This window comes from Phoca vitulina, unplaced genomic scaffold, assembly GCF_004348235.1.
Source record: "Phoca vitulina isolate PV1807 unplaced genomic scaffold, GSC_HSeal_1.0 scaffold23, whole genome shotgun sequence".
Taxonomy (NCBI): domain Eukaryota; kingdom Metazoa; phylum Chordata; class Mammalia; order Carnivora; family Phocidae; genus Phoca; species Phoca vitulina.
Window position 1 is genome coordinate 3,645,974 of NW_022589726.1, and position 24,710 is coordinate 3,670,683.

The 24,710-nt window shown below is 38.2% G+C and overlaps 1 protein-coding gene across 3 annotated transcripts in view; it reads left to right on the forward strand.

Moving 5' to 3' along the window:
- PTPRR (protein tyrosine phosphatase receptor type R) overlaps positions 1 to 24,710 on the forward strand; it is a 239,420-nt gene that overhangs the window by 118,190 nt on the left and 96,520 nt on the right. For all 3 annotated transcript variants that reach the window (XM_032420225.1, XM_032420226.1, XM_032420227.1), the window contains 3 exons: positions 12,449 to 12,562; positions 15,859 to 16,014; positions 23,263 to 23,373. In XM_032420225.1, coding sequence (XP_032276116.1) covers positions 12,449 to 12,562; positions 15,859 to 16,014; positions 23,263 to 23,373 — 381 coding nt within the window. The remainder of the gene's footprint in view (positions 1 to 12,448; positions 12,563 to 15,858; positions 16,015 to 23,262; positions 23,374 to 24,710) is intronic.

Here is a 24,710-nt window from a genome sequence, read left to right on the forward strand (position 1 = left end):
ATGAAATTAGCCTTTTCTATATTTAGCTGTAACAGGAGAAATAAGCTTATATAGTCTCCTTTGTTTTTCTGATCAATCCATATACTTGTATTTAACAATTTAATAATTAGACCAGATATAGCAATCCTAATAAATAGCATGGCCCCAGTCATGCTAAAAGAAAAAGAAAACAAAACAAAAACCAGAAGTACTGGGAAGAGATAACAGATGAAATTGGCTAGGTCAGGCTGTGCATCAAAGTTATGCCACAGACAACATCACTCAGAGTCTTTCTTTTCTAGAAATGAGATGGTTCTCAGGATGCTAAAAACTAAAATAACACATTGTGGAAAATTATATGCTTATTATTATTTTGCTATCTCTTCCTGCAGATGAAAAAAACCACAAGAACGTTGACTAAAATGTATCCCATATTCTGTCTTTATTCATTTTTAGTTATGCAGAAAATTGTTAATTCCCACTGTGACAGAAACATCAAGATTACTGAGAATAAAAGTTGAAAGGACACTAAATCATAGAGTTCTTATTTGCATCTCAAAAACACATGCCAGTAAGCCTCATTTCATTTTACCATGTTTCTTGGAGAATTATGTAGTTCACCAGAAGAGCAAAAAACAATCCTATTAGAGTCACTGAAGTAAAACATAAACTACTTCGTGGAGGGGATGGAAATAAAAGACAATTTATAGCACCCTTCCATGGTCATTAGCCTCCAAACCACCCTTGCGATCAGAGCCCATGTGGTCTCCCTGCTCAAGCGTCTGCGTGGGAAAACTTGAGAGTCCTGAAAAAATATATTCCTGTTGATTGAATATAAGCATATAAAAATCAGAGGGAGCCCTCTCCCTATTTTACCCACGTTAGGAATAAAGCACCCAGTGGCCTGTGAGGATTGCTAATTTCTTCCTTTTTTTAAGTACCATTTATATCTTGGATGGCTTGGGACATTATCAGTTGCTGACTGGCAAACAAACAGCTTGGGGGAGTTGAAGGATTATTATTTCGCCCTTGGACATCTATTTCCAAGCATCCCTAACTGCCACTTAGAGGTGAGCTTGGTCTCGGTTCGTACTGGAGGAAGTGGCCAGATGTCTCCTCTGTCCTTTCGGAAAAGCTGCATGAGTGCTGCTGTCATGGCTGTGACGATTCTAGTTTTGTCATCATGACAGGGCCAGATGTAGAAATCTGAATTTGTCTGACCTCGTTTTCCAGGCAACATTCGCCTGAGCGTTGGGCTTTTGTCCATACAGCGTTTCTGCCTGGCCCCGATTCCAGCCATTTTCGGCTCTAGCTTTTGGCTGCTGTGTTCTGCCTCCAGCCTGAGAAATGGGAAAGGAAGGGCGCGGGGGAGTGACATTATGTGGGGGGACTGACCGAGAACACAGGACTAAGAATAATGGAGAAGTAATATTCAATGCAAGATAGAAAACAATCAGGGGAGATGAATGTGGAAATTTCTGTTGACTTGGACATGTAATAATAAGACTTGAAAATTCTGTTGAAAGCAAGTAACTTGCTATTATGTTTGTTTACCATACCCAGGATAATATCTGTGGTTAAGTCGTGATTTTTCTGCTGTCTCTAAAGAACTTTGTATTAAACCTCTGTTTTCTTCTATTTCATCCTAGATGTTTGTGGCTTTTATAAAAATATTTTTATAAGTATAAAGAGACACAATTTCACAAGGTATAGGAATGATAATATCATAAAAGTATAGTGTTCATGTATAATATATGGAAGCCTTATCTCCTCCAGTGAATTTGTACGTGGAGAAGTCAAGACTTTTACCAGCTCATGATTTAAAAAAATAGCTTATTATAAGGTTGGGGGTTTACTCCAAATTATATAGAATTTAAAGTTTTCAGAACTTTAACTTTCCAGTGTATAAAAGTTCTCTACTTAACTGCTAAATTTTAGGAGTCTTCCAAGGCAAAAGAGAGTTACTTTTTTTTTTTTTTTTTTGCAAGAATGTTATTAGGTAATGTGAAAGGGAACACTAATTAAGAGGTAATATTAAAATAGAGGAGAGAGATTAATGAAATGAAGAAAAAACTAGGTTATAAAAAGCTTTTTAAATTAGTAGGGTAAAGGCTTCTAATCTAAATCACTTAATTTGACTGTTTCAATATTAATATTTAATTTGTAGTACAGAGAAAAAAGAAAAGGATGATGAATATAAATTCTATATCTATAAAGATATAATTTAATTTAATTCAATATCTATAAAGAGCCTTCTGTATGATTTAGGATTTGGGTTGACTGCTCACATAGCCATGGTTTGCAAGGGTGAGGTAGGCAGAAGATGGAAGCAGACATTCTAAAATCGAAGAATCTGTCCTAAAATGTGCCATTTTAACATTAAACCTCGAATATATATTCTCTCCAAAAACTATATCACTTTAGAAAAACCAAATTATTTTGACCATTGCTTTTTCCTCTGACCAGATTTCCTGATTGATTTTGGCTAAAGCTCCATGATAGCTGAAACAATCAGTAAATGTAAACACTGGAAATCCAATCAGGCCACTTCTTAGTGTGTTGATAGTACTACTGTTTCAGGAAATAAATAAAGAACCTTCTTTTAATCAACAAGGTTGCCACTCAATTTCTCCTTGTCCTGAATATACAGAGAAAGAGTTCATTTAATTAATGGTGCTTCCCACTGATAATATAGTAAATCCATAACTTTAAGCCAAATTTATGGAGTACTTTTATCTGTCAGTGTTAGCTGTTTTTTTTGTCTAATAACTAATGTGATCCTCAGAAGCCCCATGAAGGGATGCAGTTATCACCCCCATTTGGCAGATGAAGAAACTGAGGCTCAGAGAGAAGTAATCATTTGACCAAGGCCCAGGATTAAATTCAAGTCTGTCTTACTCCCTAACCCATACTCTTAACTATTATATTTTAGTGTAGCAGAGTTTTCTTATTTGGTATTTACTCACCTACCTGCAACTTCCAGACACACAAACACAATTATTTGAAGTCGTGTTCAGTCTTCCTAGTAATTAGCAAACAGAGTAGACCAAAACTTTTAAAGGCGTGAGCTCGTAATTCAAGAAGCTCCTAAGTACTTCCCTTTTCTGCAAGGTCTTACACTTTTAAACAAGCAATTTAGATACTTTTTCTCACTCACTACCAATACTTATTTAGCTCCTTCATGAATCTTTCCATTGATTGGTTCATCAGTTGCTGTAGCTGCCCATAGCAGAGCAAGGATGCGAGAAACTCACGAAGCTGGTGTTGCAGTTGTTTTCAGATGTCTCAAAACATTCCTCTGACCAAAACGCTAGTATTGTCTGTCATTTCATGTGTAAAAGGGGTAGCTCATCACAGTGTAGGATCTTAGGAAGCAAGATTAAGTCATTTGATGTGCTATTGTAGTATAAAGGTCAAAGTTCTTGCCATCTGGAGGAAAAAAATGTCCAATCTATGTACCATTCCATCTTTCTCCTTTTGTTCTCAACAAAAACTGGTCCTAGTGTTCTGCCTTTTTCTTCATTATATATTCACCCCTTAACCCCCTAAATTCTCAGTATACACTGATAACATGCTGATTTTAGTTTATGAGTATCAATATTTACTAACCCTTAAAAACTCATTAAATGATCCTTTGGAATAAATGAAAGTCTGTGGAATTGTACGTCATGCACCCATATTTCTACACAGATTTTATTTATCTGAGAGAGAGTGCGCACAAGCGGGGGGCGGGGGGGACACAGAGGGAGAAGCAGACTCCCTGCTAAACAGGGAGCCTGATGCAGGGCTCAATCCTAGGACCCACGATCATGACAAGACCTGAAGGCAGACATTTAACTGACTGAGCTACCCAGGCGACCCGGCCCTGTACTTTTAAATGAGTTCCAACAAAGACTCATTTGGCCTCCTAATGTACCGTGGACCACATTTTGGGAACCACCACTTGAAGCCCACCGAATATTCCTCAACAACAAATCCAACAGCCTTTTATTGGTCCACATTTTTCTTAATCTCCAGCAGCATCTGGCAGTGTTGACAAACCACTTTTGGAAACTCTACTCCTGACTTCCATTAACACCATATTCTTGATTTTCCTCTGACCCTTCTCTGTAGGTCTGTAGATATCCTTACTGAAATCAAGATCAACCAACAAGAAAAGTTTTAGAGCCTTTTGCCTTTTTCTGGGAGGGCTGGTAGGGGAGTATGTAATGTTTGACCTTGTAGTGTCATGTGTTGGTGTTAGAGGACACCAAGAAATAGCATCCTTCTCCTCCCTGCCTGAGAAAGACAAAGGAAGCAGCCTGTGGAGATAAAAATGTCGTTTTATTGTTGATAGAACTGCTGGAGATAAGACTTAGGAGCACGATAACAATATACTTCTATAACTGCCTCTCCCTCTTAGGCAAATTTACCCACTAGTCACAGGAATACCAACCAACTGTGGCCTCCTCTAAAGGGACAGAGCCTTTATAACTTGCTTTACCACTTGCAAAGAGAAGACCAGATGTTATGCTCTTTACAGACAAGCAGACCCCAAAAGGAAAGCACAGAGCCCACATGCCCCAGTATCTCATTCCAAATGCACCAACTCCACAAGCCACTTGCCCTCCCCTGGGGAGACTGTGGAGGGGAGGAATTCAGGGATATTACTGTATTTGGACTGCCACCACAAGAATAAAACATCAGTGTTGGGGAATAAGTGTTTCCTCCTAACATCAGGGAAAGAAGAAAGCCATAGAAATGTGACAGTTATAGCATCACATTAAAATGGATAAAAATTTGTATGATACACATGGGTATATTTAATATATGCACATTTATATTATGTTATATTGTCTATGAATCAAAAAAAAGCTAACACTAAAAACACCGCAATTTTTATTTCAGGGTAATGGGATAAACTGTTATGAAGAATATTTACTTCTTTTTCTAGTTCTTTGTATTTTCTAAACCTTCTGTCATGAGTATATTTAATTTTTATCATTAGAGAGATAAACTTTAAACTCTCAAATTAGCCGCAAGAAATAGACACTAACACTGACTAAGTTTGAATTCCATTTACAACCAACATAGCACACGACTCAGAAAAATTATATTGATTTTGCCTATTAGAAGCAAGCTTCAGAAAGTTGATAAGATGAGGGGCGCCTGGGTACCTCAGTGGGCTAAGGTCCAACTCTTGGTTTCGGCTCAAGTCATGATCTCAGGGTCCTGAGATCAAGCCCTGCATTGGGCTCGGTGCTCAGCAGGGAGTCTGCTTGTCCCTCTCCCTCTGTTCCTCCCCCTGCTCTCTCTCTCATAAATAAATAAATAATCTTAAAAAAAAGAAAAAATAAACTCATTTTTTCCCTCCTGAATGGTGGAGTGGTCAAACTATCGGAGACATATTAATTACGAATGAAATATAAACCATGTTAAATCGATTCTGTGTTTTTGAATGAGCAGGCATTTCAGGTGAACTGCTTAACCAAATATAACCTTCTCAAGAGTAACGTCCTGGTCTTGTAACCCTTTCTACGCCTACCATGGAACCCAGATTCCTCCAATTAGTAACAACACAATGTTAATTATGATGATTCACGAATTCCTTCATTCCACAAAGATTTTTTAAATACTGGCTATGTGCCAGGCACTGTTCCAGGTTCTGGGGCTGTATCAGAGGACCAGACTGACAAGGTCCCACACCAGTGGAGCTCACGTTTTAGCAAGGGAAGAAATAAAAGAAACAAGAAACTGTCAGATCGTGATAAATGGGAAATAAAAACACAGTGATGAGATAGGGAGTGCCCAGGTGGGGAAGGCCTCTCTGAGGAGGTGGCATTTAAACTGAAAGCTGCAAGACCAGAAGAAGCCAGCATACAGTGATGTCGAACAACTCTCCAGGGGGCAGGCAGATGCCAATGCCATGAGGGCGTAGCTTGTTTGAGGAACTGGCGAATGGATGGAGTGGCTTGAGGGAGGGATATGAGATGAGGCTCAGAAGGAACAGGAGCCAGATAAAGTAGGGCCTTGGAGGCCCTAATTGAATTTAACTCTAATGTAATAGAAAGTTGGGAGTATTTTAAGAGAGAAAGAGAAACTGAACTCTTTGGGAAAAATAGATTTAAAAATGGGATACAAAAGACAGAAAAGTTTTGTGTCACTTCTTGTCTGAAACAGTGAAGAGAGAATGTATCTTGTCTAGGGCATCACAAAGAGTGAGCTGGCAGAACTCAGAAGATGCAAGAAGACAATAATAAAACACACATTACAGGTATCAAAACCACATTAGGAACAAAAGAAGTAGAACAGATTCTGCTGAAGACATAGGCCCGAGAAAGTTTCAACTGAATAAAGATATATAAGTGGTCAGAGACCATAAGTACTCAAAATAAAGTGGTTAGAAAGACAAAGAATATGTAATTGCACAATTGTTGTCCTTGAAGATGAACCAAAAAATATGTAGAAATCATTCAAATGTATAAAAGGAAAAAGTATTTCTAAAACAGAGAATTTGGAATCTGTAGACTTCAAGGGCATAGCTTGCTGCAGGAACTATCAACCCAAGGAAATATCCTGATGAAGTTTTTTAACTTTAAGGATAGAGACTCCTGTGAGATTTCAGGCAGAAACAGCAGGTTATCTACAAGAGAGGCTAGCCTCAATCCAGGGTATTTTTCATAGCAACTTCCAGTGCCAGAAGGCATTGGAATAATAGCAGCAGAGTTCAAAGGCAAAAAGTAAAAATAAAGACTGAATCAAGAAGGTAACATCCAGCCAAGTTGTCATTTATCATTATAAGCACCATACACATTCTCAAACATATAAGGCCTCAGGAAATATAGCACTCATGAACCCTGCTTGAAAGAAGCTATCTGAAGATGAATTCCAGCTAAATAAGAGATCCATCAAACTAAAGAACTTAGGAAGAAGCTGATCATGAGCACTGAATCCATTTGAATATTTAACTAACACTACAGAACTTTAAAAATTATAATTACAGAGTGTATTCATCAGTGCAAATAACACTAACACAACCCAATATCTGAGGGACTTAATACAATAAAAGGTTATGTTTAACTCGTCACTGTTTAATAACAGGGGTTGGGCAGGGCCTCTGCCCTTGGGGTCCCAGGTATCTCCCTTTGTGTGGCTCCACTGTTTTCAGAGTCTTAGGGTCACCCTGGAACCACCCAGCTTATAGACAAGAGAAAAGAGAGAAAGATAGAGAAGGCATCCTCATTCTTAACTGCCTCAGACTGAAAATGTCACTTTACTTTCATTTATATTAATTGGTAAGAACTATCACATGGCTTCGCCTAGATGTAAATGGGCTAAGTTTCCAAGTGGAGACAATAGGCTGGATGAGTCATCTCTATTACACAGAATATAATGTAAATATATGGAACATGACAATATAAAAATAATAATATAATTATCGGGGTGCCTGGGTGGCTTCATCAGTTAAGTGTTCGACTCTTGATCTCGGCTTGGGCCTCGATCTCCAGGTCTTAAGTTCAGGCCCCACGCATTGGGCTCCCTGCTCAGCGGGGAGTCTGCTTCTCCCTCTGACCCTCCCTCTGCTTGTGCTCTCTCTCTCTCTCTCTCCCTCAAAAATAAGTAAGTAAAAATTTTTAAAAAGTTTTTTTTAAAAAGTGAGAAATTATTAGATAAGAATCTAAACATGGTATTTGATGACAATATATATTATAAATAAGAAATATATCCCTGATGTATTAATAAGTGAAAAAGAGCAAGTTGTAGAATGCTATGTGTTGCTTAAACCTATTTGTACTTAATAGTAATACACGTGTTATATAATATATACATGTATCATATATGTAGAGAAAATACTTGAAGGATACACAAGAAATAGTGTTATTTCTGGAGACTGAAATGAAAGTACAAGCATATTTTTACTTTTTACTATATATCTTTCTGTATCTTGATTTTTTTGTAATAAGTAGGAAGTTTTTATTATAAAAATTTAAACAAAATATAACTGAAGTCCACCATAGAATACTATTGGAGAACTGAAAGATACAAGCAAAGGAAGGGGGAAGGAGAGGTTATAGAAGCCTGACAGAATGGTCTTTGAGCTGAGGCTCCAAGGAGAAGGAAGAGAGCCTAACCAGTGGCGCAGATATGCACTGACACAATGCAAAAATGGTATGGCATGTTTATTACACCTTCTGTGCAGCTGAAGTATAATGAGCATGATGGAAAGGACTGGGAGGTAAGACCAGAAGGACAGGGAAATTGCAGTGAACCAATGAGTAGAAGCTCTCATTAGACAATGAGATTTTCTCAAAGTATTTAAGGTAAATAGTGACTAGATTGAGCTAGCATTTTGCACAGATCACTATGATGTCCATATAGGGAATGAATTAGAAACCATAGATGATTGGCAACCCATGAAGATCCTATTCAAACGGTCTAGATGGCCATGATGGTGTCTGAACCAAGATGGTAGAAATATAGATGAAGATGGATTCAACATTCAAGAGATATTTAGAAAGAATAAACAGAACTTGATAATTAATTGGATGTCATGATGGTGGGATGAAGGAGGAGGAAAAAGAATCAAGTCAATATGACTCAAAAGCATGAGACGTCATCCCATTATATGGAATATAGAAATAGAAGTAAATGTGGTCATGGATGGGGAGAGGGGAAAAGTTAAGTTCAGTTTGGGTGATATTGAGTTTGAAGTATAAGTGGAACATTCTCGTAGAAGGAAGCAGGTGTAAAATTCTGAGAAAGGTGGGAATGAGAAATATGGAAATAAAAATAAAATACTACCTAAGTAATAGCAAAGGACAACACAGAATTATAATAAGGGACTGGGTAATTGCATAAAATGCCTCTGATAGGTCAGGGTTTTCCACTTGGTTCAATGACATAAACAGAGAAACTTTCACTTTTATTCCTGGAATTCACTTGACAATCTAACCTCCAGCCAAAATGGGGAGGCTCCTTGCCAATAATGTGGAGTTAGAGAGCCCGGGTAGCAATGAGACACACTAGAGATAGGGCGGATTCCTCCTGAGGCTTGGTCCTGAGGAAGCTGGGTTCCTTTGTGGCTGTTGGGAACTGAGACGGACATCTTTGAGGGGCTTTGAGGACATCTCATCAGTAAGAGAGATGGACATTTGGCCTTCCACATTCTAATGGGGCTACTGGGTGTGGTCCTGACTCTTACTGGGGTTGATCAGATGGCAGACCAACCTGCATTATATCAAGACAGGTCTAACATTTGGAAACCTGCCACCCTCCCAGGCAAAAATAATCCAACTGTTCTTTAAAAATAAATTGTTAAAGCCAATCACATACGTATAATTTAAACATAATAATGGTGCCTAGATTTAATCAATTCTACTGGACTGATTTATATCTAAGGTTCATAGGCATCAATTACTTTAGTGGACAATCTGGTGACCAAAGAAAAAAAGTCTTATTGCAGAGCAGTATTTCTTCTTGCAGGATTATGGGGTTGCTGGGGGTGGAGGAGGTAGGGATTGGGGGGCAGAAACTAGGTCCCAGGTAAAGAGAATTGACTCAGGAATCTCTTAACAAGGCAGAGGCCCGATAAATTTAAATACAGATGGAGATTGAAATCTTTGAATTTTTTAATAGGTTTCATTTTTTGTCTGTATATGTATTTGTAATAATCAATAAAATACTCAGTTGTTTTTGGATAATAATATATTTGCATTATTTACTACTGTGAAATGGCTTAGGATTTGCCTTTGGAAAGAGCATTTGAATCTCTTGAAATTAAAAGCTTAAATCATTTGTGTGTTAAATAATACAAATGACTAAATGGGTTTAGAATTCTGACTAAGATTTATCTTGTGTTGTTATATGGTAACTTTGAAGTTATGACACTGCTGTTATTGCCATGGAAATTTATATTCTATTATAGTTGTTATGATTTCACATAATAGGATGAAAAGAAGCTGTGCGTCCCTAGCATCTATCCAGAAGGAAGGAGAAACATATGTCCTCTAGCTACAGGAATTCATATACTTTGATTTTCTCCGAAATAAAATTCTCATTTTGTCTAGGATCCTTTGTTTTTCTTCAGTTGTACTCATATAGAATGTCTGGCCCATGTTAGTCCCTCAAATATATATTTACTTTTTTGTACTTCATTTTAGCATCACCATTTTATGGGGAATAGTCAGAAATACATGGCAACTTTTCTCAGGCAAGCAGAGAACTGAGGCAAATTATTCAAATGTTTTGATGCAATGAGCCAGATGACTGCAATTTTTAAACTAATTATTTCAGCTCACTTCTTCACTTTAGTTAGGTAGTCTAAATTTCTGTTTCAAGTGCACAGCTTTTGCGTTCTTGGAAAGTTGCCATTTTGAATGATTTTTAATCTTGACTTCCCATTTCACTTCCATTTGCCATTTTAATCTGAGGAACTTAGACTTTAATACTGTTTCCACAGTTACAAGCTTCGAGCTAATCATGGCCCTGGGAATTGAGTTCTCAAGTGTGTATACAACCCCCTTGACTCTCAGTTCCCAGCATCGACTGTTGGCTCCAAATCCTGCCCGTGGGGATCAGGAGCAGTGCCTGCCTCTGCCCTGCCTGACAAACACTGGGGGTGAGCCAGGAGTCAGTGGTTCCTAATCAGCATTTGTGGTAACAGAGGAACCCATCTTTGGTCATACAAAAGGAGAGGAGTAAAGTCTCCAGTGCAATATCCCACATCTGTTGACAGCTTCCACAGCCTTGCAGAGCCAAAAGGAAACTGTTGGACAAAAGGAAGCCTCTGTTTCTCAGAACCACCAGGTGGACTGAGTTTTTCTTAGCTCTTGGATTTTTCCATAAATCATCTTTCCATAGAACATAAAGCATGCTTGAAAGTATAATGTTTTCCTCATTACTGCATTTCCAAATCCAACTCATCCCTCAGGGTTGAGCTCAAGTCTTACTTTAGGTATTAAGTTATGTTGTTTTATACTGGAAAGAATTTTAGTCTATAGAATAGTACAGAGAATAATATAACAGACAATTATGTACTAGTTGATGGTTTTTATTTAATAAAAAAAAGTATCACTGATGGCGTTGATGTAGCTTTTCTATCTACCCCCAACATGATTCTCTTTTCCCCCTCTCCAGAAGCAAGTTATACCTTATCATTGGGCCGTTAGCTAGAGTTTTTAAATGGCTGTGCCCTTTTCTGGATCTCAGTTGTTTGCAAGGAGTCCAATTCCAGCTTCCTAACATGATCAACCTCTATAACCCCTGACCCAATGCAAGCATTAAAAGATCCTAAGGTATAAAAGCTGTCTGGAGCTTCAGCTGGGTCTGCCATTTTGACTGGGAACCATTTACCTCCTTTGACCTCCTCAACTCTTTCTGATTCCTGTAGCATTGAGCATTTGGTCCAGTTTCCAATCACTTATTTTGTACTAACTTTATGTATAGAAGCTGTAATGTTTCCTTAAAAAACAATACATTCTCAAAAGCAGTTCCATTCTCCTTTTACAACAAACTGTGAAAAGGTCCTCTGAGAGTTTTTATACCACAGTAGATTATTCTTAAAAGCAATCTCTTTATCAGAGAAGTACGCACATAGAAGTGTGCTTTACTTCATAGAATAGATGCTATTGCAACCATCCAGCAGTCATTGATTACCAACTATGGTCAAGTTAGTTGAAGTAAGCATTATCAAATACAAGAAATGCATAAAGATTTGGTTTCCCCATCTCGCAAAGTATCTAGCTCAAATGATTCTGAGACATTTTTTAAAATACCTTAACTAATCCATGCTTTAAATGTAGTAACAGCACCCATGGCTTCAATAAAGGCTATATTATTAATTTTGTAACTTTTATAACTCGATTTGTGTTTTAGGAATTTTTAAGTATTTAGTTGTCTTTTTTCCAAAATAACCTGAAAATTAAGAGTGTGTGCCCACACACACTCTTGTGAATAACAACTGTTTACCTTAGACCAAATTATCAGTACCATGGGCTTCTTTAGCAGAGTTCGAAAATGCATTTTCGCACCTAGTTCTTTTGGCTTGGACTGGCAGCACATCACCATATAGAGGAACTGCCAAGTCTGGCATTATGGAACTTACACAGCATGTGACTGTGTGTTAACACAAATTAAAGATGTCCTAAGGCTTGGATTACTGAAGTGTAGTTGGCCGTATATCCCATTCTGTCCTCTGGACTGAAATTAAAGACCAACACATATTTCAATGACGTTCCTCAGGAACTGATTAGTCATTTGCATTATTTATTATGACTAGATAAATTGCACCATCTTTTTGACTAACATCATTTAAAATTTCACATAAAATGTCCCTATAATTTTATCTCCACTAAAAATGCCATAAAGCACCATGAGTATGAATTTATCAGTCACAGAAATTGTTGTGGTCGGTCATCAGTCAGGAACTGAATGTCTTGAATGACAGATTTATCATAATTTTGATTTCTTTTTTTTTTCCTTTATTTTTCAGACACTGCAAATGGATGTAAGCAGACTGAACATAACCTTGCTTCGGATATTCCGCCAGGGAGTGGCCGCAGCTTTAGGGATCTTACCCCAGCAAGTGCACATCAACCGCCTCATTGTAAGATGCCTACATTTTGCATTCCCAGAGTACAAACTTTGATATTTATTGAGGGCTTCGATAATAAAGAATACCCATGCTATAGTTCTATGGCCCATGAGCCAAATCTGGCAAGCCACCTGTTTGTGCAAGGAAAGTTTTATTGGAACAAACCACACCCATTTGTTTCCAGATTGTCTATGGCGACTTTCCTGCTACAATGGCAGAGTTGAGTAGTTGCGACAGATTTTTGGCTAAATTGAAAGCTACAATATTTGCTGGCTTGCCCTTTCCAGAAAAAGTTTGTCGACCCTCTCATAGTTCAAGGCTAGCTACTACCTTGATAGGTGTGACTAGAGGGGCCGAAAATACTTATCTCACAGTACTCCCAAAATATTCTCCCTAAGAGTGAAAGCTTCTGTATCAGTGAAGACTCTGTCTCCAGACAGTAACTATTAAAACCCTTCAAGTGTATCAGGATGAAGGATAGTGAATGCACAAGGCAGAGGATTTCAAATAAAGAGTAAAGAACCAATCCTTAAGGATAACAGCCCAAATGGAATGCAAGAATAGACAAGGCTGGGGTGCCTGGGTGGCTCAGTCGGTTAAGCATCTGCCTTCAGCTCAGGTCGTGATTCCAGGGTCCTGGGATGGAGTCCCACATGGGGGGGAGTGTCCCTTTCCCTGCTCAGCGGGGAGCCTGCTTCTCCCTCTGCCTCTGCCTCTCTGTCTATCATGAATAAAATTAAAAAAAAAAAAACTAGAAAAAAAATAGATAATGCTGAAAAGTCACAAGAACACCTAGATTGGGTAGCTCGGGTGGGGACAAGGTAAAACTGAAGGATCTTTTGCAGAGGCCCAGTTCAGATCTACCTGTCAATCCCCCACATTATTTCTTCCCCTTCCCTCAGTGTTTGGGAACCTTGATGTCATCCACCTGCATGCCCCCATCTGCACGTGAAGGTGGATGTGAGCAAAGGTCAATGAAAGGCAAATTCAAATCATAGGATTTTCTCTTTGTAAACAGCTGATCACCTAAGGTTCCTCTGAGAAGGGACTCTGGGATCATCTTACATCTTACTGTATCTTCTCCTCGCTGTAAATTCTGATGCTCCTGCTTGAGCTCATCTTTCTCTTTCATCAGTATCCGCACGTTCAGCTATGGAGAAGAATTTGCTTTTTATTTTGGTTTAGAGCTTTTGTTTCTCTTCATTTTGCCTGTGTGTGGAGAGTGAGTTGTTTCAGGCCCCATAATAACTTTTATTCTGTGAGTCAACTACTTCTTGGGACTAAATTAGCTTAAAAAATAAATAAATAAACCGTGAAAGTTTTTAACACAGTACCGTTGAAGAGTAAATACAACATTCCCCAAAATCCCGAAAGAGTTAATTTGATTATTTCTATCCAGGGCATAGCTGGCTCAAGTGAGAAGACACAGGAATTATCAGTGTCTTAGATCTAGACCTAACTTGTGTATGTGTACTTAGATACCTTAGATATACATTTAGGTGCATAGATTTAATGAGCATAATGGCTCTTTATAGGGATAAGAGATTTGCCACACCCAGGGAGGTGCATGCTCATCCTCAGAGAATGTTAGTGGCATTTATATATGTCTGTTTCTAAGAGCAGTTATTCTAACAGGGGGAGCTGTGATGATGCCAAGGGCAGCCAAGCACGGTGATTAAGAGCGCATGCTTCGGAGACAGACAGAACCAGCTTGGCTATATCCCAGCTGTGTGACCTTAGGCAAGCCACTTATGTTTCTTCATTTGCAAAATAGAGATAACCATCATACCTATGTCCTGGAGGTGTTTTGAGCATCAAATGAGGTAACAGATTTAAGTACTCAGGAGTGTGTCAGGCACAAAACAAGTGATCTGTTCCTACCATTGTTGTTATTAGGTCAGAAACTATTTAAATTATTATAAACATGTTTTACATCAGCATTATGCTATATTTAGTCATTGTCTGATGTCCCCTGCAAACACACAAATGGGATTTTTTAAACTTTAGTTTTTTTTAAAGATTTTTATTTATTTGTCAGAGAGAGAGAGAAGAGCACAAGCAGGGGGAGCGGCAGGCAGAGGGAGAAGCAGGCTCCCCGCTGAACAAGGAGCCCGATGTGGGACTCGATCCCAGAACCCTGGGATCATGACCTGAGCCGAAGGCAGACGCTTAACGACTGAGCCACCCAGGTGTCCCCGGAAATGTTTTTTCTGGATTGCTAGTACACTGATACCGCATTTTAGTATATGTGCTGCCAAACCGAGCACGATACTGCATTTTATACCTGGCTGAACTTCTGATAAATTGCATTGAAAGAACATTTTCTAGCATGAGAGAACTCCATGTATCAAAAAGAAAAGACCAACAACAATTCCCTCTATAAGTGCACTGTGTAAGTTGTAAAGGAGGATCTGTCAGTGACAATGTCATTTTTGTGTGGTGTTTGGTTTTTTGTGTGTATGTGGCGTATCAGCCATTTATGGTAAGAAATCCTCTGTTTCCATTTCAGCTAATGACGTAATAGTACTAACAGGTAATACTGAGAGGAAAGTACCTTGATATTACTGCACAGCATATGCATTTCTACCAAGGATAGATTTTATTTTAATTTTTTTAAGATTTTATTTATTTGAGAGAGAGAGAGAGAGGGAGAGAACAGAGGGAAAGTAAGAGGGAGAAGCAGGCTTCCCGCCGAGCAGGGAGCCCGATGCGGGGCTTGATCCCAGGACCCTGGGATCATGACCTGAGCCCAAGGCAGATGCTTAACCGACTGAGCCACCCAGGCGCCCCCTCCCAAGGATAGATTTTTAAAAGTATAATATACTTGAGGTGAGGGACAGGATCAGGGAAGCAACTTCAAAGCTCATCTAGCATCAGCTTCCGTAGTTAGTCCAGCCTTCGCATTGATACAAGTTATAAGAAAACTATATGGAGTGGTGTGATGTCTAATAATTGTACCGTTATATCAGGTTTTATTTAATTCATTTGATTTTTAAACGCTTCTTTCAACACAATTAGTCTAGGAACGTCTGAATGATGTATTTCAAAAATTACAATATGGAGTGGCAATTAAACCAGCATCCAATGAAATATAAAGTCACAAATCTTGAAAGAAAGCCGTTGGAAGATTTCAGGCTTCGGGCTGAAACTATTAAGTGTGCCAGATAACTAGCAAATATGATTTCCAAGAAGACTTTGGAGCTTCTAGGGTTCTAATTTTCTTTAATGATTCTAGATAAAAGGTGAAAATATTTCCCAAAGCTGTTTAAAATGTCTATTAACATACAGAAATAATCTGCTTTTACTAGGGAAAGAAGAACAGTGTTGAACTATTTGTGTCTCCTATAAACCGAAAAGCAGGAACTTCAGATGCTCTGCCGTCCGAGGAAGTGCTGCGTTCACTTAATATAAATGTTTTACATCAAAGTTTATCCCAATTTGGAATTATAGAAGTCTCCCCTGAGGTATGTTGTTCATGGACTATTTCATTTAGAAATGTGCACAGTTCGCATGACATGGTAACCCGATCCCAGGAGGCGTTAAAATGAAAGCTGTTTATTGTGTGTTATTTGATAATAAAAATCTCCCTAAGGGTCAGAATTCTCTGATCTTCATACTTAATATGTTTATTCCTTAAGGAAATTTACTTCACATCAAAGTTCCACTCCGAGACACTTTCTTCTCTAAATCTTTTTGGCCTTGTAAATTATTTTGACTTATCCAGTAAACTGTGTCGAAGAGAAACCATTTGAATATATCTGTCAGTTGATTGCCTGAAACTGAAGTGTCAAAGAAAAACCATCCTGATATCTTTCTTCCGTAACAGGTATACTCTTCACTGCCTTCATGGTCGAAATGATCACCAGATACTCACCTTTGTCCACAACCTTGGAATTAATTGGAAATGTATTTTTGTTTGTTTGCTTTGTTTTGTTTTCCGAGGAACCTAATTTTAACAACTATGGTTAGAGTCTTCATAGTGTTTTCTAGTTTTGACACTTTTTAAATTGCCCCCACCATCTCCACCATCCTCACTCCTGAATAAATTCAGTCCCTGTTTTTTTTTTTTTACTTCTTCTGCTTCATCCCACTGTAACAAACTTGCTAGAATGATCATCATCCTAAATATATGTAATTAAATCCACAGAATCATAGAATCAGACTTCAAGGGAACATATGTGAACATTTTATAGATGCAGAAAGTAAGGCCCATTTGACATGAAATGACTTCAGCAAAGTGACAAGCAAGTGGAGTATAAAACAACAGTTGACATTTAGACATCTTGATTCCTAGTCTCTTCCCCTTTGCAGGAAAGCACAATGCCTCTCATTTCAGCAAATATCACAGGTGTGGTATAAAAAGCTTTGATTCAAGACTGAATTTGAATCCCAAAGCCGGCACTTTAAGATGCGTGTGACCTTGGGCAGGTGATTTAATCTCTGAGATTAAGTCTGTCTTTGCATAGTCTCGGCCTCTCTGAGCCTCATAGTTTCTTCCTTTCCAAAACGGGTCTAGTTAAAAAAAAAAAAAAAAAAAAGGTATAGCCTTTATTTTATAGACTTGAAATATGAATTAAATTTTAGAAATATGTGTGGAAACCCTCACCTAGAGTAGGCACCAAATACAATTTGAATGCAGGACAGTTTTTTTATTGGCAGAACGAAAACGTATTTATTTCATCATCGAACCATGCCTGTAACAACCACCTCCAGCTGCTCTTGCTGCATAAGTTTTGCTCCCCTCCTTGTCCTCTCTGTGCCCTGCCCACCCCCCACCGCACACACACGGGATTTTTCTCTCTCTCGTTCTAAAAGCAAATCTGGCCGTGCCCTCCAAACGTCATGATTCTTCTCCGGCTTCCTAATGCTATAGAATCAGGTCTCAGGTCTGGATTTCTTAATCTGAGATAAGGTCCTTTGTGCACAGGGCTTTCTAATGGTTGAACATCCTCCTGGTTTATGCTTCAGCAACTCCAGACTCAGTAGGTATGAGGACGCCCGCATACTGTCTCTTCCCTCCGTGCTTGTGCATATGTTGATCCATCTGTACAACTTTCACATTTCAAGGTCAGTCTACTATCCAGCAGAGCCCTCTCTTGTGCCTTCACAGATGTGGGTGCCTGCTCTGTGTTTTCATTGAGCTTAGTGCAAAAATCCCTTATTGCACACAGTAGGTTCCCTGAGAGCATGTGCCATGTCGTTTGATCTGTTCTCTCGGTCCCTTCATTCAGTACCTGGAATATAATGGGCACACGAACAGCCAAGCATTGTGCTAGGTAATATCCACAGTTGGACAAATAAATGAATAAACAAACAAAGAAATAAATAAAATATGATTTTTGCTTTCAGGGAGTTTGTATTCTAGTAGGGCAAGTAAGACGTAAGCAGCTAAGGAGAATACAGGAGGAGGTGTAGGTAACATTACCACACTGAGCCATAGGCTCTTTGAGGAAGAAGAGGCCACCTCCTGCTTCGGAGAGGCAGGGAAAAGGGTCCATATGAGCTGCAACACCCGAAGCCCTCACCAGCCCTAACCGCATGGGACTCTGAAGGGCCTCCCTTTTGTATCAAACCAAACCCCATTTCCATATCTAGGCCCTCGACCAGCTGCCTTGCACACTATCTTACTCAGGACAATTCTTTACATTTTAAAAAGACCATTGGGTTAATTTATTCTTCTTCCTGTAAGCTTTCAGCGAATATTATAAGCATTCCTCCCTGTTGCTTTATTCTGAGTTTAAATGCTCTTCTGAATGCTTTAAAAGGAATATGGCAGCTTAGTGAGTCATCCGGATTTGAGAACCCAAAGAAGCTCACCAAACAAAAAAACTCAACACACCTCAGCCCAGTGAAGATGAGGAGCTTGTCACAGAACTATTTACCCACAATAGACCACAGGTCTGTACTGCACTTGAATAATGGAAGTTTATTTGATGGTCAAAATGTGATATATTTTATGAAAATGTAGGAATTTAGAAATCTAGGAAATCTAGAAAATATTACATTACAGGAGACTAGGAAGTTTTTTAATTGGATATAAGAGGCATTTCATTAAGGACAGATGGATTGTTTGAGGCTTTTGTTCAGGCACTTCTAGAATGGACCCAGCATTACCCTCTGACCTGAAGCTCTAATGCACAAACAGGAGAAAACCATCTACTGTCATGGGGAGCCTCAGCCACATACAGTCCACAGGGGCACTGCGAAAGCATTTGTTGATATTTGCTTAAGATGGTGATGGTGTTCTGTGAGTTTCCCCATGTCTTTATTCATCTTTGTCATTAATGTGTGATAACAGCTTATGTCTCAACCCATTCTTCCACATTTTTATCCCCAAATTATAGCTGTGCTATAGTAACTAACATGTTTATTAACAGAAAAAAAAAGAATGCTGGTATTTTGGTTTTTCATCCTTTATCTGGATTATAGAACACCGTGAATGATGTCTCAAAGCATCCATTTCTAAATTTATATTAGTTACTTTCAGGGAAGGATGTGTTTTCTGTTGTTGCCATTTCTTTATTTGCTTGTTTTGTTTTTTTAATTAGAAATGACTCTTGGGAAACAAAAATACCAAACAGAGAATTACTTTTGTTTATTCATCTTTTTTCACTTTGAAACTAAGTTTTTTGGGGAGAAAAGACATTATTTCTTTTATATATTTTTATGACCTAGAACGATATAGGCCCTTTGAAATTATTTTGTTATAAGATGCTTGTAAAGATGACACTAGACTTCCCGTTGCCTCTTAAGTTAAAGCTTAAGGAAATAAAGTGAAATTCATTATTTTAGCTTCTATTTTTAAGTGTTTTTATAAAATTAATTTAAGATTTTTAATTAATTTATAAATTAAAAATCTATTGAAACAGTAAGTTCTGCACTGATAATAAAAAAATGATTTTAGGATTTGCCATTGTTGTTTAATTGCCAATTATTCCCTCTTGAATGGATCTTATGTTTCAAAGGAGAAAGTACCTTCTTTAAATGACAGGCCAATGTGCTGAATGATAACTTTTGTGGAATATTTCCAAAGAGAAAAAAACACACGAAATAAACATGTACCGTAACCCATGAGTATGGTGAGTGTTCGTTCCTTGAAACTGGAACATGAGCCAGAGATTTAAAGAATTATCGTCCTGGCCCTACAATGCAGAGGAGGAATGCAATTAATGTTAACATGTGTCAGCATTCAGAACGAATTGTTCACTTTGTGCACAATCCAGTGGAAGTTGGGCATTTATCGAACAAAATTACATTATTGCAGGATACACCTCATTTATCTGCCTAATTCAATCAATTAACCAGGTAATTTACAATATTTCCATTTCATTCTTATTCTGTGTGCCTCATGTCTTCTCAAAAGATTTAGCTCCTGAAGCCTCTGTATCATCTCTCCTAGCATTTGGGATGTCTCTCACCACTTGGGATCAGATTTTTTTTTTTTAAACCAACAAGACAACTATAGTGCATCAAATTATTAAACAGGATATAGAGAAGCTGTGTTATGGATAGAGGAAACTGCCCAAATTTTAAGTAATAGACTAAAACAAAACCCAGCAATTTTTTTTACTGCAACAAAGTTAAAGGGCAAAGCGATGTAGAGAGGTAGCTATAGAATAAGAGGTAAAGATGATACAGTGGCATTGGGCTTGACCTGACTGTGGAGCCTCTGAATTATTGAACCCTCAGCCCCTTATGTAAAGGTTAGATTGGAGATTCATGTGGGTTATATTCTTTTGACTTGTGGGATCTTAAGTATAAACTTTTCCATTTATTACCTTGTCCTTATCAATTTTTTAGATCTCTGTACAAATATAGTAGTGCTCAGAGTAATAGCCTGACTCAGAAGGAAATCTATTTACCAAGAAAGTGCAGTGACTAAGTTCTAGGAGTTCAAAACATGTGCCTTTCTAACTAGGAGTGGGGGTGTGGGGGTAGGAGGTTAATTCTTCCCTCAACACCGCTTTGGTTAAAAGAGAAAACAAAACAGATTTGTCTTAAGCAGAAAGGAACATGTTGATATTCCCGGAGGTGTTGAACCATAGCAGAAAAAAGAAAAAGAAATGAAGCAAATCAGGTTAGGAACACAAAATCTCTTTCCACCCACCTAACCACCCCTTTTTATCCAAATTTTACATGAACTAAAGCTCCTATCCTCATACTTAAATTTGACAAGTATAGGCTGCCTACTTGAAGGCTTAACTAGTTTGCTTTTATGGCAAGCAATAGATGTTATTTAGTTGCCTGTAAAAAACTCATTTCCATGTTTATACCTGATTTCTACAAGAGTTTTCTTTTCTGTTAGTTTCCAGCCATGTTTATAGAGGCGTTGTATTAAATACGATCTGGCTGAGGTCAAAGAGTAAAAGACAAGTCACCACTTGAATCCAAGACTTCCTTTCCAGCAGGATACTTAGTTTCTTTTCTTTCTTTCTTTTTTTTTTAAAGATTCTTTTCATTTGAGACAGAGTGATACAGAGAGAGAGAGTATAAGCAGGGGGAGAGGCAGAGGGAAAGGGAGAAGCAGATTCCCCACTGAGCCCGGAGCCCAACGAGGGCTCGATCCCAACAAGGGCTTCATCCCAGGACCCTGAGATCATGACCTGAGCTGAAGGCAGCAGCTTAACCATCTGAGCCACCCAGGCGCCCCAGATACTTGGTTTCTAATCATGTCATTGAGCAAGTATTTTCAGATTCTCCCTCAACTTACCACTTACATGTTTTTAAAAGATACACAAATCAGGGCACCTGGGTGGCTCAGTCGATTAAGCGTCTGCCTTCAGCTCAGGTCATGATCTCAGGGTCCTGGGATTGAGCTGCTTAGCAGGGAACCTGCTTCTCCCTCTCCCTCTCACCCCCCCCCCAACCCCCCCATCATGCTCGCTCTCTCTCTCGCTCTCTCGCTTTCTCTTTCTCTTAAATAAATAAATAAAATCTTAATAAAAGATATACAAGTCATTTATTGTATCTATGAATTTGTGTCTTAGAAAGTAGGCAAGATGTTATGGTGAGCATATCAGTGTTTTATAAGCAAAGGAAATAGAAACTGAACTCCTTCAAGTCATTTTTATAATCACAACTGAACTCTAAGATCCTTTCTGTTCTGTTTTGTTCAAGTCCCCAGCAGCACTCACTTGAGTTCCAGGATAAAAGTAGTTTCTTTTAAGGCAAATATTCTTTTTGTCTAATTTACAAACATTGAATGTATTTTTTTTTTTAAGATTTTATTTATTTATTTGACAGAGAGAGACACAGCGAGAGAGGGAACACAAGCAGGGGGAGTGGGAGAGGGAGAAGCAGGCTTCCCGCCGAGCAGGGAGCCCGATGCGGGGCTCGATCCCAGGACCCTGAGATCATGACCTGAGCCGAAGGCAGTCGCTTAATGACTGAGCCACCCAGGCGCCCCTGAATGTATTTTATTTTTTAAAAAGTCTTGAAAAAATAACAATGATTTCAAAGTTCAGACACCTACAGGACAGGTTTTTGTTCAAGGCTTTTTTTTTTTTTTGAGACAGCTATTGATTTCTCATGATCCTGTGGGTTGACGAGGATCGGCTAGGTGGATCTTCCACGTAGTACAGGCTGAAGTCACCCCAGTGGTCACATTAAGCTGGGCGCTCATCTGCCACCGGTGTGTCCATGATAACCTCTCATTCTCCACAACCTCTCTCCATGTGGTTTCTCATCATGCAATATCCTGTTGCTCAAGTCTTTCGTAATTGTTGGAGACAAGATCCAAGGACAGACAAGTATTCTCACTAAAGGAAATAAAAAGCATACTTTAACAAAATGGAATTTTAGAGGCGCGGGAGCATTTGACTTGATTCAACATTTATGTTTTTCCTAACGATAGACCATTTGGTTTCAAGTGAAAGTTTCCTTAACTATAAATCTATAAATTTCACTGAATTATAAAATTTAATTGCATTCTAAGATGTGATACTAGTAGGTAGAAAACTAAGACATTCATTCACATTGTATTCAGCTTCCTCTCTACACTGAGTAGTAAGCCAAAAAATTTTAAAAGCATAAATAAAACTATTTATTTTACCTTTTTTCACCAAACAGTTCTGGACTTTTGATGTTCTCTGTTGCTTTAAATAAAATATAATATCCTAACAATTTGTATGATTGAGGTGAAATTTAATCAGATTTTGACAAAGTGGGCTGCATTTCAAGGAAATAAAAAAAAGATTTGATGGAAGAGGAAAAAAAAAAGAAGGAAATGATGCCGACATTGTTGCTCTGTTTATAAAGGCATCATGAGATTTTGTTTGCACCTGTTTCACTTTTGTTTAAAAGTCAAGAGCTGCACGTAAGCCAGGGTGTTGGTGTTGTGGGAGGGGACTGAAAACAGAGTAAGGAATGCCTCAGAAAAAATTTCCTCAACACAGAAAAGAACAGAACTCTTTTACTTTATGAACCAGGTAATTTCCAAAAGAGACTGGTGGAAGGATGTTTACGAAGTCCAGGACCCAATGTGTCATGTCAGGCATGCTCGCTCCTGGACAGGAGATAAAATCATCTCTTAATGTATACGGATGGCAGTCCTTGTCTGAGATCAGTTGGAGAAGCAGCTCTGGCTGCGGGGGATGTAGGTGTGTTCTACTACACTGAATGGAATAAAGCTAAAAATATGTTTAGTTTGTGATAAGAACGCCATTCTCCTCAAACTCTCATTTAACGTCGGACTTTCTGTTTTGCTTTTAAAGAAAAATGTTTTACAAGGGCAGCATGAAGCGGACAAAATCTGGAGCAAAGAAGGATTTTATGCTGTTGTCATTTTTCTCAGCATCTTTGTTATTATAGTAACGTGTTTGATGGTAAGTTTGCTTCTTTCTATATTTTATCCCTTACCGAGCCACTGCTTAATATTGGATACACTGCCATTCAAATGAATGCTGAAAAGCCTGGGAACAGAAGCAAGGCTACGATCCTGTTAGATTGGGAATATTCCTATCTGACAGCAGAGTGATAGCTAAGGAAAACCTATGGAATTACGGATTCTGACCTGCAGAATAAGGCTGTAATTGCAATGAGGCTGTTAGTAACTTGATCAACCTCGGATGAAGCTTTAGGAGGTGATTTACCCAGGTCACTGGAGCCCTCAAAGTCAGTAAAGTCTCATGGGCACACTTTGGGCTTACTTTATTTTTTCTTTTATATCATTTTTATGGAACTCAGGAAAAATTTGAAAAAGAAACATGTCTTAGGGGCAAGACTATGTCTTTAGTAGTGGTTGATTTCCTTATTTTTAAAGGACCTAGATAGCATTCTACAAAATTCTAGGCATTAAAAGGAGATGATTATAGGCTCAAAGACCAGATAATTCACTGTCAACTAAATTTTTAGGTGAATGAATACAAAACGTATAAAAGTATACACTGCAAATAGCTCCCTAAATTACAAATTACAAATGTGTACCCTTTAAAAGTATTTTTCTAATTAAAAAAAAAAAAAAAGGAACACAGAATAAACCCACTAAACTAGGCAGTGCTATTTGGTATTGAATGAGTTAAAAGATACTTTTCAAATACAGTGGTAAGATTTTCCTATTCTTTTGAAAATTCTGTGATGTAATTTAAAATATTTGAAGTTTACAAATGGGTTTTAATATTTTTTTCCTTTGTGCTATGTTCTTTTTAATTGTGTGCATTTTCAAAAATATTTCTTCTTAGCTTTTAAGTGTCCCCCCAAAGACATATTACTTACTCTTTCCACAACCGACAATGTTGCTAAGTGTCTTATTGGGTTTTGTTCATTTTTGCTTCCCCTGCTGGGAAGGGGTTTATGTTAGAAAGATTAGGGGTAAGGTGGGAAAGACAGAGGCTGTGTAGGTGTAAACTTGAAGGATATAAAACAATTAAGGCCTTGAATAGGGTGATGATGGGTATATTTCCTCGAATCTAAATGTAGGAAGTAGTAAGAACATCCTCAAGCTTCCATCATCATGAATTCAGAGGCATCTGTCTCCTATGAGAAGATTTGTAGAAGATTTCTAAAAATTGTGACACAATAAACAAAAGAAGAATTTAAGAATTGAGTAAGAAAATCAGTTTTTGTGTATTAAATGGTGGAGATTAGGGGGAAAAATTTTAAGGAGACAAAGTTGGAGATTTTAGGGAAATTGTGGCAGAGACCGTGGGACATTTTTTAGTAT